Source organism: Paramisgurnus dabryanus, chromosome 23, assembly GCF_030506205.2.
Source record: "Paramisgurnus dabryanus chromosome 23, PD_genome_1.1, whole genome shotgun sequence".
NCBI lineage: Eukaryota > Metazoa > Chordata > Actinopteri > Cypriniformes > Cobitidae > Paramisgurnus > Paramisgurnus dabryanus.
Genome location: NC_133359.1, coordinates 19871144 through 19886134, shown reverse-complemented (window position 1 = coordinate 19886134; position 14991 = coordinate 19871144). Strand labels below are relative to the sequence as shown.

At 38.6% G+C, this 14991-nt stretch overlaps 1 protein-coding gene across 1 annotated transcript in view; it reads left to right on the top strand.

Annotated features, from left to right (window-relative positions):
- The window catches only part of LOC135780829 (uncharacterized), a 75134-nt gene that overhangs the window by 22395 nt on the left and 37748 nt on the right, over positions 1-14991 (top strand). Inside the window, exons 3-28 of the mRNA XM_073813404.1 lie at positions 1549-1813; positions 2127-2241; positions 2387-2471; positions 2620-2699; positions 2862-3072; positions 3903-4028; positions 4194-4311; positions 4389-4527; positions 4621-4728; positions 5360-5429; positions 5562-5696; positions 7329-7496; positions 7620-7714; positions 7798-7927; positions 8018-8261; positions 8341-8381; positions 8494-8594; positions 8850-9001; positions 9098-9236; positions 9422-9529; positions 9647-9826; positions 9919-10158; positions 10270-10426; positions 10560-10697; positions 10854-13711; positions 13805-14988. Of these exons, the coding sequence (XP_073669505.1) occupies positions 1549-1813; positions 2127-2241; positions 2387-2471; positions 2620-2699; positions 2862-3072; positions 3903-4028; positions 4194-4311; positions 4389-4527; positions 4621-4728; positions 5360-5429; positions 5562-5696; positions 7329-7496; positions 7620-7714; positions 7798-7927; positions 8018-8261; positions 8341-8381; positions 8494-8594; positions 8850-9001; positions 9098-9236; positions 9422-9529; positions 9647-9826; positions 9919-10158; positions 10270-10426; positions 10560-10697; positions 10854-13711; positions 13805-14988 (7387 nt within the window). The remainder of the gene's footprint in view (positions 1-1548; positions 1814-2126; positions 2242-2386; positions 2472-2619; positions 2700-2861; positions 3073-3902; positions 4029-4193; positions 4312-4388; positions 4528-4620; positions 4729-5359; positions 5430-5561; positions 5697-7328; positions 7497-7619; positions 7715-7797; positions 7928-8017; positions 8262-8340; positions 8382-8493; positions 8595-8849; positions 9002-9097; positions 9237-9421; positions 9530-9646; positions 9827-9918; positions 10159-10269; positions 10427-10559; positions 10698-10853; positions 13712-13804; positions 14989-14991) is intronic.

The window sequence follows — 14991 nt, the reverse complement described above, 5'->3', positions numbered from 1 at the left end:
TCTTCGCCGTCTACGTTGTCAGATTGTACAGCTTAGACGTCCCTGCCCTACGAGCGCAGGTTCTCTCGGCTCAATCATGCACGCTCATGCGTTTTATGTGTACACCACGGTGCGCTCAGCGAGCTCACCAACGTGACTCTGAATTTACTTATCTCGCACAGCCGCGGCGCGCTCGGTACCTCGCCGTCTTGTGCTATGTTATGTGCCCCCGGTGCGTTTAAAACCCCACCGTGTGCGCGTCAACAATTTATATGGTGCTTACACATTTGCTTTTAAAGCTGTGAATATGCCGGGTATAGGGCCACACGCAGTGTCTCTCCGGTAAGGCACTTCAGTACGTTGTGTATGCACGGCGTGATGGGATTACGTTCCCCCATAGCGTCAGCTAACTGACGCAATGCGAAGTGAACCGTATTGAAAGGGAACGCTTAGGTTACTCACGTAACCCCGGTTCCCTGAAATAACGGGAACGAAGCATTGCGTCTCTTGCCGTGCTACAAACGTCTACGCAGCGAGTGTTATTCGGCTGCGCGCTTCAGTCGAATATAATGAGCTCCTGACGATTGAACCGCGCTTATATAGGGACGCGTTCCTCCCGCGCGCGGGTTCAAACGTCATTGGTCTGTACTTTGTACAGACGTTAACCAATAGGCTTCAGTCACGGAGTAAACAGGAGTTTCCCCCCCCATAGCGTCAGCTAACTGACGCAATGCTTCGTTCCCGTTATTTCAGGGAACCGGGGTTACGTGAGTAACCTAAGCGTTTTTTTCAACAGAGTTTCAAAGGACTCTAAACGATCCCAAACGAGGCATGAGGGTCTTATCTAGCAAAACGATTGTCATTTTTGACAATAAAAATAACAAATATACACTTTTAAAGCACAACTTCTCGTTTATATCCGGTCGTGATGCGCCAAAGTGACCCCACACAATACGTCATGACGTCAAGAGGTCACAGAGGACGAACGCGAAACTCCGCCCCAGTGTTTACAAGTGTAGAGAACGAGGACCGTTCATACGTTGTTGTATGTCAACTGATACTAATTAATGTCTTTGTGTCAGTTTATTGTTTAAAATGTGCGTTTTATATATGTAACACGTGACCTCCCTACGTCACTACGCATTTACGTTAGGTCGCGCTGGACCGGATTTAGATGAGAAGTTGTGCTTTAAAAGTGTATATTTGTTATTTTTATTGTCAAAAATGACAATCATTTTGCTAGATAAGACCCTTATGCCTCGTTTGGGATCGTTTAGAGTCCTTTGAAACTCCGTTGAAAAAAACTGTTAAGTGTTGAGTTAAGTGTTAAGTGTTGGGCTCTATTAAAGTTCATTAAAATGAGACAAATCCTGCAATGTTTTCCTCAAAAAACATAATTTCTTCTCGACTGAACAAAGAAAGACATCAACATTTTGGATGACATGGTGGTGAGTAAATTATCTGGATTTTTCTTTTAAGAAAATGGAATATTCCTTTAAGCTTTAATCGTGTGTTTTGTTCACTAAAAGCTTAATACAAATTAAATAGTAATAACCTCTCTTGATTTAGCCGGACCAGATCCTCGTCATCTATCCACAATTTGCAGCACATGGGGAAATTTCCACTTCAAGACATTTGATGGTCATTTCTTTCAAATGGCTGACACATGTGACTACGTTCTGGCGGTGATGTGCGACACAACTGCTTCTGATTTTAACATCCAAATGCAAAGAAAGTTTGTGAATGGCTCAGCCTCTTTTAAGTCAGTCACTATACAGCTGCAGGGGACGGTCATCAAACTCAGTGATGGCAAAATACTCATGGACGACCAAGAGTGAGTTTATAAAAATATACATTTATTCTCTACAGTGTAAAAATGAAATATAAATCAGGCCCATATTCAAGATTCTGTACTATTTGTAAAGGTGCTGTAGAATGTAAAACTTTAACTTGAATAATAACAACAATTTTTGGTCCCCCAATGAACTATTAATTTAAAGATAAATTTCTTTCTTCCCTTTTTGAGTCTTGGTTCTTTGGATGTTACCGGTTCCTTTTGAAATCATAAAGCCAAAAATTTTTCTTTTGGGTGAACTTATTTTAAATGTTTAAAAGTTTTGTTATTTGTACGAAAATTTCATTGACAGGTTAACTATTCCAACCTTTGAACATGGAATTAAAATCGAGGGAAGCTCATCAAGTGTAAAGATTTCTAAACAAAATGGAGTCACTGTCTTTTGGGAAGAGGCGCAGTCTTTACTGGTATGACTCTTACTGTCTCTTATTTTAAATACTTTGCGGTATTGCTAAATGTCATACATAAACAATGAAAGGTTGCCATATACTAAATTATTTACCACAAAGATATATTGCTATTGCTTATATTCTTTAATATGATGTTCCCTAGATTGAACTTCCTGAGAAATACCGAGGGCAGACTTGCGGACTTTGTGGAAACTTCAATGGCAACCAAGTCGATGATATTAGTTATGGTAAATCTATTTTGATATAACCACCTCATTGTTTAAATCAATCTACTGTTTCAATGTTTGATTTAAACATTTTAACAGTTTATATCAATATGTAAATGTATGTATAATAAATATCTGAATAACAGTCTGAAAACATTTAACCACACAGATCTGGCCGCATGGAAGGTGGCTACAGTAGAATCCTGTGAAGATGTCACACTTCCCCAAGACGATCAGTGTCAAAGCAAGGTATAATAAGACCAAAACAAGACCAATAGAATAGTTTGGAATATATTAACATTTTAGAAATTTTTGAATTTTTTTTTTTTGATAAACAATTTTCACAACACATACTGTATTGGCGGAAACACTGCTACCTTTGTGCCTGAAACTATTTATTTGATCCTCCAGGGAAACGTTTGTCAAGAGTATCTCAGCAGTTCAGGGTTATATGACTGTCGCCACGTGTTGGACTTAAGTTACTTTGAGAAAGCCTGCGCAGATGACCTGTGTCAGTGTCACGGCAACCAGGAGTGTATCTGCAACACGCTTACAGAGATATCACGACAGTGCACACATGCTGGTGGCAAGCCGGGAACATGGAGAACAGAGGAATTATGTCGTGAGTATGATTTTGACAATAAGTAACATTTTACAATAAACTGTTATTTGCTAACAGTAGTTAAAGGGGTCATATGGCATAGCTAAAAAGAACATTATTTTGTGTATTTGGTGTAATTCAATGCATTTACGTGGTTTAAGGTTAAAAAACACATTATTTTTAACATACAGTACATTATTGTTGCTGATATATGCCACGCCTTTCTGAAATGGGTTTCTGCCCCTTACCACCCTTACGAAAATTAACCATGGTTATATTGTGGTAAAAGTGTAGTAACCATGGTTTTTTGGTGTATTGATTACTATCAGCAAAACCATGGTTTTACTACACTAACTATGGTTTAACTATGGTTTTTGAAAACCATGATTGTCAAAACCATGGTTATTTTGTAGTTACTATGGTTTTACTACAGTAACCATGGTTTTTTGGTTTTAACTGTAGTAAAACCATGGTTAATTTTCGTAAGGGCATATTTGAAATATCAGCCCCCAAAGCACAGCGTCTCCACGACATAGCGGCAGCAACAATACTACAGTGAAAATAAAAGTTACGCCTTCATTCTTTGTGTATACATTTGGGTTTTATATTGTATAATGAATAGTGTGATGAGTAATATAAATACAGTTAATCCCGGAGCTATATTCATGCTTTTAACAGCATTTATCTAAGTTTAAGTTAACTTACAGATATAAATATTGTGTTAGATAATGTTAACTATTGCTATGGAATTTGATTGCTTGACTACTGATATCTTTTGATTTCTGTGCAATACAAGTACAGTGTTCACTAAATAGTGCTAACATATATCACTACTGTGTGTTATTGAGCAGCAAAGACATGTCCACTAAACATGGTATACATGGAGTGTGCTGGCCCATGCAAAAATACCTGCTCGGATCCAGGTGGAAGTCCGCAGTGTACAGAACACTGTGTAGATGGCTGTTTCTGCCCTGAAGGTAAGAATCTGTTATTGAAACAATTACAAAAGATGTTGTCTTGCTCTCAAACCTTTACAAAGAATGTTTTACAATAATACTTATATTGTCTCTAAAGGAAAAACTAGCAGTAACCCCATACATTAGAGCTGTTCAACTGTATGCCTTTTTGCTTTTAATTTACAGGCACTGTGGAAGACAATATTGGTAACAGTGGTTGCGTTCCTATAAACAAATGTCCATGTATGCACGACGGCACAATATACCAGACTGGAGAGTCATACGAGCAAGCGTGTAAACAATGGTAAGTAACACACATGTATCAGTCAACACAAATCTAACAGATTAAATTACGATAACCTTGCTGCCTTACCGTGACAGCGAGTGTGCTGCTGGACGCTGGAGTTGCACGGATCTGGACTGTCCTGGAATCTGCTCTGTTGTGGGAGGCTCTCACATCACCACTTATGATGGAAAAACCTTCAGCTTTAATGGCAACTGTGACTACATCCTCACTAAGGTCTGTGACTGTCACTACAACATATGCACCTCAACAAGTACCCAAATACATCAATGAAATCAAAAATCATCTTTTGTTTGTTTTTTGTTTTAGCACTCTAATGACAGTGACATCGCTGTTATTGGAAATCTGGCAAAGTGTGATTTGATGAGAACAGGCACGTGTTTGAATTCTGTTACAATTGTCATCTCCGGGACCACTGTAAGCATATTTCAATAAACCTTAACATCATTTAGCACGCTTGATGGGGAATAAACACTCAGCGCCTCACCAGCTGCTTTTGTTTTAACACTCCCATATAAAACAATACGCTTAGATTCGGTTAAAAATGCTTTGGTGCACACACTTTGAACACTTTTTTTTTGTTTTGTTTTTAACATTGTTTTTTCATATATTTTTATTTTATACATAAAAAAAAAGACAGGTGCCATTATTCATAATAACTGGCCCTGTAAATATGCAGTAAGCGTATTCTACCACCATTGTTTTAAACCCTGAAAATGCAAACCACATTCTTCAAGTAGAAATTACAATACACAATTTTTTTTTTTACTATACACACTGCAAAAAAAAAAATATTTTCAAGAAAAAAATCTTGAAAATTTTTCTTAAACACTAAATTTCAAGGTTTTTTTTTTTTTTTTTTTTTTTTTTTTGCTTGTTTTATGCACAAAATCCCTTAAAAAACTACACTTATTTTCTTGGGTCGTTTTGCTCATCAAGAAAAAGCATCTTAATTTATTTTTTTTTTACTATTTTTACTGAAAACAAGACTTTTTTAAAATAATTTTTTGCAGTGCATAATTTAGCTGTATTTTTCCTTTTCGAACAGATTAGTTTTTCATCCAGTGGGACTGTCACACTAAACGGAAACAGTCCATATGATCTTCCAGTTTCCACAGGTGTGTTGTTAAAAGTGGCACCAAACAAAATTGCAATTTATTTAAAAAGCGTTTACAAATATTTCTTTTTTGAATTCTGCTTGGTTGCCAGTAGAGGTTAAAAAACGTGACCTGATAATTTCTTTGTTACAGAACATGTAGTCATCTTTCAGCCCTCTTCTTCCTTCATTATCGCTGATATGAAGAGTCTTCGTCTGGAGATTCAACTGTCTCCAATTATGCAATTGTATATTGTAGCCAGCACTACAGAGAAAGGCAAAATGAGTGGTGAGTTTAATAATTCACTGTGCTTGTGAATTCAAAACAGACATGCCAAAGTCACTTATAACACATAACAGTTTTATACATTTATGAAGTATTGATCTCACATATAAACTTTGAGTTAGTGATATCACAACCATGACCCTTTAATTCCCACACTATTGCTGGTTAAAAAAATCTGCCAATGGAATAAGAATTTTTTTCTTTAATTTACTTTCTTATTCCATTGGCAGATTATTATTATTTTTTGCTTGTTTTAAAGGGACACAAGGCAGCATTTTTATGTTAATAAATCATCTTCGTAAGTCGGTATATGGTTAAATGACTCATTACATGACGAATGAAGACTCTCTCGCCCGCCCCTACCGTCTGTAGGAAGAATACCCCACTTGCAAGTTCGCTGTATCCGACCCGGTGTCCTTCAGTCTCGTCTTAGATATAGAACGCATTTACTCCCAGACACTAGGGGGAGCTAGTAGAGAAATAATACTCAGACTTGCCTTGTGTGCCTTTAAGCACAAATTCGCTTAAATTGTATATGTTTTGTCTAAAAACTAGACTTATTTTCCTTGGCCATTATGCTTAACAAGAAAATACATCTTAATTTAAGAGTTTTTTTGATAATTTTACTGAAAACAAGACAAAAATACTAAGTAAGAAAGTCATTTTTTTGCAGTGTGATTATGGTATAGGTAAGGTTGCACTGGCGCATCACACGGATAGTGCAAGATGAGAAGTTGCAGTTAAAGAGTACTTGTTTTTTATATTTTGGCAAAAATCATGATCGTTTCACTAGATAAGACTCATATGCCTCGGTTGGATCATTTAGAGCCATTTGAAGCTGCATTAAAACTGCAATTTTAAACTGCATTGAAACTGTAAACTGTTGAGGTCCAATAAAGTCTATTTAATTGAGAATGTTTTCTTCAAAAAAACATAATTTCTTTTCGACTGAACAAACATCTTTGATGGCATGGGGGTGAGTAAATTATCAGATTTTTTTTACCAAAGTGGAGTAATCCTTTAAAGGCAGGTGGTATTGGGGAGGAATGGTCCATATAGCATATAATTGGACATATTTTTTTATTATTTATTCCTAATGTCATTCCATCATCTATCACAATTCATGGGGAGAACAAGTTAATCTAAACCAAAGATATTCATTATTACCAAGATGTGTCAGTGGTATTGATATGAATGAGGAAGATTGCAGCAATCAGTATGACTGCTCTAGTCCCACCTTCCAGTAAAAAGAGCCAATCTTCAACCGTTTAAGAATGACATCCTTTTGGGAAGGGACTTTGCATATGCACAGAATCTGATAAGTCTTGTTTCAACAAAATATTGAACATATCGCAGTGACACGACTTTCTTTAAAAGACTTGCATAAGTTGATCCAAGTTAGGCAATTTGATACCTCTAATCTACCTAATCTGCATGTCTTTGGACTGTGGGAGGAAGTATCTGGATTAAACCCACACTGAAGCAGGGAGAATATGCAAACCCCACACAGAAAGGCCATTGATTGGACATAATTTAGAGGGCAAGCTCAGTCGTTCATATATTTTTTGTTTGATTTATGTTTGAAAATTGTATCCGCCTCTAACTGCTATTATTTGTACATCATGTTTCATTCAGGTCTGTGTGGGAATTATAACGATATCCAGAAAGATGACTTTAAAACAGCTTCAGGCATTATTGAAGGAACACCAACAACCTTTGTCAACTTTTGGAAAAAAAACCTATACGGTTGTCCAGATGTTGAAAACGCATTTGACAACCCCTGCAGTCTAAGTGTAGAAACAGGTACTTAAAAAAAGAAAGAAAACATGCAACAACTAGATTCACAACATCCATTAGAAGTGAATCCAAGAAGTTTAAAATCCAAATGTACCAAACACAAAAAATATCATTTTTCTTTTCATCCAGAGAAACTTGCAAAAGACTGGTGTTCGCATCTCACTGACCCAAATGGAACCTTCTCCTCTTGTCATTCAGAAATCTCTCCAGAGAAATATTATACAGTAAGTCCTTCTGCCTCAGGTGATCTTTCATCAAATTAAAGAATTGTATACCTTAAATGTGTATAATTTCGTGTTTTGTGCAGAACTGTGTTTATGACACCTGTAAGTGTGCTGATGTCAGCAACTGTTACTGTGCGGCCCTCTCCGCCTATGCCCATGCATGTGCCGCAAGAGGGATCATTCTCCAGGGCTGGCTGGATTCGTACCCCTGTGGTGAGGATTTGATATAATTTCAATTAGTTAAAAGTCTATTTTTTTAACATTGCTAGGTTGTAACAGTGCCTTTGATTTGTACAGACAAAGTGTCTGAGTGTTCAGACCATATGAAGTACTCTTACAGCGTCACCAGTTGTAGCAACACCTGCCGTTCTCTTAGTGGAAAGGACCACACCTGCAAAGTGTTTACACCTGTAGAAGGCTGCATTTGTCCCGAGGGTACCTATCTTAACGATGCAGGCAGCTGTGTGCATGCTGACCAGTGCCCTTGTTACTATGACAACCAGGTCATAGACCCATCAGGATCTTTAAACATAGATGGTTTTAAATGGTAAAGAGCACATACATAATTAACAAAAACCCTTTAGTAACTCCTGATGGCGGATTTTCATGATTTTTTCATATTACAGCACCTGCACTCATGGCCAGTTACACTGCTCCAGTCATCAAGGTGAGCTCAGACCACCACCTCTAAAACACAACTAGCTAAATTTAATCTTGAGCCATTAATAAGAAAACAACAGTATGTTCTGATAACATCTGTGTACCTGTTCTGTTGTTAGACTGTGTTGATCCAATGGTCTATTTCAACTGCTCCAGTGAACCTGGACAAAAAGGCACAGAGTGTCAGAGGACATGTCAGAACCAAGACCCAAACAACTGTGTGAGTTAAGATAAATGGATGCAAGACTTTGAAGCATAGTGGATGGATGTGTTGACAGTTTGGTGGATAGATGGATGAACAGATGGGGTGGTACTGTAGTTTGGTGCATGGGTTGGCAGTTGGATAATGGATAGATAGGTAGATGTTTGGTGGAAGGATTATTGGATAGATTGGTAGTGTATTAATGGATAGATTGGAATACACTCTTTATGAAACAGGATGGTTTACTCTTTGTACAAATTGTTATGGCTATAGGTGAGCACAGGGTGTGTATCAGGTTGTATGTGCCCAGATGGCTTTCTGGTTGATGGTAATGGTGGATGTGTGAAGAAGCAAGACTGCAAGTGTACCCACAATGGAGTAAACTACTCACCTGGGGAGCAGGTCCAACAAGACTGTAACAACTGGTAAGCCAGAAACCTGTTTTATCTTAATTTGAAATTAGCTTTGCAAACAAATATAAATGGTGCTTATGTATAAATTTATCTTAAAAACTATTTCAGCACATGCAAAAATGGTATGTGGGCTTGTACAGAAAATGAATGTTACGGCACCTGTACCATCTATGGTGAAGGTCATTTTAGGACTTTTGATGGCAAGAGATATTCTTACTACGGAACTTGCCAGTACATCTTGGCACAGGTATGTTAATCGTTACTGTGTCTTTAAAAATGACAAATACATTTTATTGTGAAGGTATTGTGAAGATACCAAAGTAAAGTTTACATTTGTGAAAAAGTGGAATAGTTGCATAGTGTACATTAAATTTTTTAAATTTGGGGGGAATTCAAAACTTTTTTATAACCTGAAATGTGTAAACGCTACAGGATCACTGCGATGTACAGAGCAGTTCCTCTTTCAGCCTTGTAACTGAGAACATCCCATGTGAAAGCACCAACTCCATTTGCTCCACATCCATCAGTCTGGTTGTTGGGGTAAGGTTATTTCACATTTCAGAGTCTATTAAAGCACTATTAAAGTATCCTAAAATGCACAATGAATAAAAGCAATAAAATAATTAACCAATTTCACTGTCTTTTCAAATCTTGAAGAGATACACGATAATCTTAGGGTCTGAAGATAAGGTCAAAGTTGTTGAAGGAAATGGAACTGATCACAAATATCAAATCTATTCTGCTGGGATATATACTGTCATAGAGGTAGAAAAGATGTTAAACTTAATCTGGGATCGCAAAACAAGCCTTATGCTTCAACTCCATCAGAATCTAAAGGTATGAATTATACATGAAGGTATGCTTATCTACTTATCCAACCCCTAACTCTTTGTTCACCCACTTAAATAGCAATATAATCTCTATGGCAGGGCGAAGTGTGTGGACTGTGTGGAAACTTTGACGGCAACGCCAATAATGACATTGTGAAAAAAGATGGAGAAGAGGTCACTGATGTGGTGGTGTTTGGAAATAGCTGGAAAGTGAGTGCAAGCTGCCCAGAAGTGAACAGTTTGATAAACCCCTGTGAGAAAAACCCTCACCGGAGTGCCTGGGCTCATAAGAAATGCAGCCACATTACAAGCGATGTCTTTACAGATTGCCATTCACTAGTAGGTTACTTTTTCATATAAAGCTGTTTTGAAACCAGTCTAATGTAATACACATCTAATGTAGTTACCATGGTAAAAGTTCAACAAAAATTCTGATTTTCTTGTCTTCAGGTGGACTCTGCCCCATACTATGATGCCTGTGTGAGGGACACCTGTGCATGTGATTCTGGGGGAGACTGTGATTGTTTGTGTACAGCATTGTCTGCTTATGCTGCTGAATGCCGTAAAAGGGGAGCCTGCGTGACATGGCGCAGCCAAGAAATTTGTCGTATGTCTAGACATATTTAGTTTATGAACATCCAAATATACTGTAACATACACATATATGCAATGATTAGGGAATAATTTATCATCTACAATAAATATTGTCATTGTGCTGACTAAACTGGTTGATTTTGCAGCTTTATTCTGTGACTACTACAACAGTGATGAAGAATGTGTATGGCACTATAAAAACTGTAGCTCAACCTGCATGAAAACCTGCAAAAACCGCTTAGGAGAATGCTCTAAGAATGCAAAACAAATACCCCCCCTTGAAGGTAAGAGAGAACAAAATTAAATCAATCTCATAACTGTTTTAGGTGCTCTCCACATTAAAAAAAACATATGGCAGTGTGTGCTCAATTGCAATGTGTTATTATATTGTAAAGTGTTATTATATTGTCTATAAAATCTTTCTTTATTAATCTTCCTAGGATGTTTTCCTCAGTGCCCTTCAGACAGGCCATATTTCAGGGAGGACATTATGAAATGTGTTCCGGAGGAAACATGTAAATATTGTTTATATGACAATAAGATATATCCCCCTGGAACTGTAGTTTACAGCACCACTGATGGAAGTGATACTTGTTTCAGTGGGACATGTTTATCAAATGGGGAAATTGAAAGACATATTTTTAAATGCATACATACACCAACTCCCACACCTTTCGTTTTTTCAACTACAACTGTCACCACTACACCCACAACAACAAAGACATCTATGAGCACAACAACAGAAACACCAACGACAACAACAACTACTACCACAACAACAACTACTGAAACACCCACAACAACAGAGACACCAACAACAACAACCACTCCTACAACAACAACTACTGAAACACCAACACCAGAGACAACAACATCCACAACCAGTCCTACAACAATTACTGTAACACCAACAACTACTGTAACACCAACCCCCACAGCAACAGAAACAACAACGTCCAGAATGACTACTACAACAACGACTACTGAAAGACCAACACCCTGTTACCCCAACATCTGTAACTGGTCACCCTGGATTGACAGCAACCCACGCAGTACAGAACCTTATGGGTTTGAAACAGAATCCATCGATAAATTGTGGAAATCAGAACAAATTTCCTGTCAGAACCCTGAAGATATTGAATGTAGAGCTGTAGATTATCCAGGACAATCATTGGAATCTTTAGGACAAAAAGTGTATTGCAATACATCCTTTGGACTGACATGTTCAAATAGAGAAAATTTAAATTTGAACAGCATACCACCACTCTGTTATAATTATGAAATACGTGTAAAATGTTGTAATTCTTGCACAACAACAGAGACCGCAACATCCACAACCACTCCTACAACAACTACTTTAACACCAACGGAGACAACAACATCCACAACCACTCCTACAACAACAACTACTGAAACACCAACCTCCACAACACCAGAGACAACAACATCCACAACCACTCCTACAACAAGTACTGTAACACCAACACCCACAACACCAGAGACAACAACATCCACTACCACTGCTACAACAACAACTACTGAAACACCAACAGCAACAGAGACAACAACATCCACTACCACTGCTACAACAACAACAACAACAACTACTACTGAAACACCAACACCTATAACACCAGAGACAACAACATCCACAACCACTCCTACAACAACAACAACTGAAACACCAACACCCACAACACCAGAGACAATAACATACACAACCTCTCCTACAACAACTACTGTAACACCAACAAAGACAACAACATCCACAACCACTCCTACAACAACTACTGAAACACCAACACCCACAACACCAGAGACAACAACATCCACAATCACTCCTACAACAACTACTGAAACACCAACAAAGACAACAACATCCACAACCACTCCTACAACAACTACTGAAACACCAACACCCACAACACCAGAGACAACAACACCCACAACCACTCCTACAACAACAACTACTGAAACACCAACACCCACAACACCTGAGACAACAACACCAACAACCACTCCTACAACAACAACTACTGAAACACCAACACCCACAACACCTGAGACAACAACATCCACAACCATTCCTACAACAACTACTGTAACACCAACAGCAACAGAGACAACAACATCCACTACCACTCCTACAACAACAACAACTACTACTACTGAAACACCAACACCTATAACACCAGAGACAACAACATCCACAACCACTCCTACAACAACAACTACTGAAACACCAACACCCACAACACCAGAGACAACAACATCCACAACCTCTCCTACAACAATTACTGTAACACCAACACCTACAGGACCAGAGACAACAACATCCACAACCACTCCTACAACAACAACTACTGAAACACCAACCCCCACAACAACCGAAACAACAACATCCACTTTGACTACGACTTCTACAACAACAACTACTGAAACACCAACCCCCTGTTACCCCAACATCTGTAACTGGTCACCCTGGATTGACAGCAACCCACGCAGTACAGAACCTTATGGGTTTGAAACAGAATCCATCGATAAATTGTGGAAATCAGAACAAATTTCCTGTCAGAACCCTGAAGATATTGAATGTAGAGCAGTAGATTATCCAGAACAATCCTTGGAATCTTTAGGACAAAAAGTGTATTGCAATACATCCTTTGGACTGACATGTTCAAATAGAGAAAATTTAAATTTGAACAGCATACCACCACTCTGTTACAACTATGAAATACGTGTAAAATGTTGTAATTCTTGCACAACACAAGAGACAACAACATCCACAACCACTCCTACAACAACAACAACTACTGAAACTCCAACACCCACAACACCAGAGACAACAACATCCACAACCACTCCTACAACAACTACTGTAACACCAACAGCAACAGAGACAACAACATCCACAACAACTACTGTAACACCAACAGCAACAGAGACAACAACATCCACAACCACTCCTACAACAACAACTACTGTAACACCAACAGCAACAGAGACAACAACATCCACAACAACTACTGTAACACCCACAACACCAGAGACAACAACATCCACAACTACTCCTACAACAATTACTGTAACACCAACACCTACAGGACCAGAGACAACAACATCCACAACCACTACTACAACAACAACAACAACAACAACTACTACTACTGAAACACCAACACCTATAACACCAGAGACAACAACATCCACAACCACTCCTACAACAACAACTACTGAAACACCAACACCCACAACACCAGAGACAACAACATCCACAACCTCTCCTACAACAATTACTGTAACACCAACACCCACAGGACCAGAGACAACAACATCCACAACCACTCCTATAACAACAACTACTGAAACACCAACCCCCACAACACCAGAGACAACAACATCCACAACCAGTCCTACAACAACTACTGTAACACCAACCCCCACAACAACCGAAACAACAACATCCACATTGACTACGACTTCTACAACAACTACTACTGAAACTCCAACACCTACAGGACCAGAGACAACAACATCCACAACCACTCCTATAACAACAACTACTGAAACACCAACCCCCACAACAACCGAAACAACAACATCCACATTGACTACGACTTCTACAACAACAACTACTGAAACACCAACCCCCACAACACCAGAGACAACAACATCCACTACCACTCCTACAACAACAACAACAACTACTGTAACACCAACACCTACAGGACCAGAGACAACAACATCCACAACCACTCCTACAACAACAACTACTGAAACACCAACCCCCACAACAACCGAAACAACAACATCCACATTGACTACGACTTCTACAACAACAACTACTGAAACACCAACACCCTGTTACCCCAACATCTGTAACTGGTCACCCTGGATTGACAGCAACCCACGCAGTACAGAACCTTATGGGTTTGAAACAGAATCCATCGATAAATTGTGGAAATCAGAACAAATTTCCTGTCAGAACCCTGAAGATATTGAATGTAGAGCAGTAGATTATCCAGAACAATCCTTGGAATCTTTAGGACAAAAAGTGTATTGCAATACATCCTTTGGACTGACATGTTCAAATAGAGAAAATTTAAATTTGAATAGCATACCACCACTCTGTTACAACTATGAAATACGTGTAAAATGTTGTAATTCTTGCACAACACAAGAGACAACAACATCCACAACCACTCCTACAACAACAAATACTGAAACACCAACACCCACAACACCAGAGACAACAACATCCACAACCACTCCTACAATAACTACTGTAACACCAACAGCAACAGAGACAACAACATCCACAACCACTCCTACAACAACAACTATTGAAACACCAACACCCACAACACCAGAGACAACAACATCCACAACCTCTCCTACAACAACAACTACTGAAACACCAACACCCACAACAACAGAGACAACAACATCCACAACCTCTCCTACAACAACAACTACTGAAACACCAACACCCACAACACCAGAGACAACAACATCCACAACCACTCCTACAACAACAACTACTGAAACACCAACCCCCACAACACCAGAGACAACAAC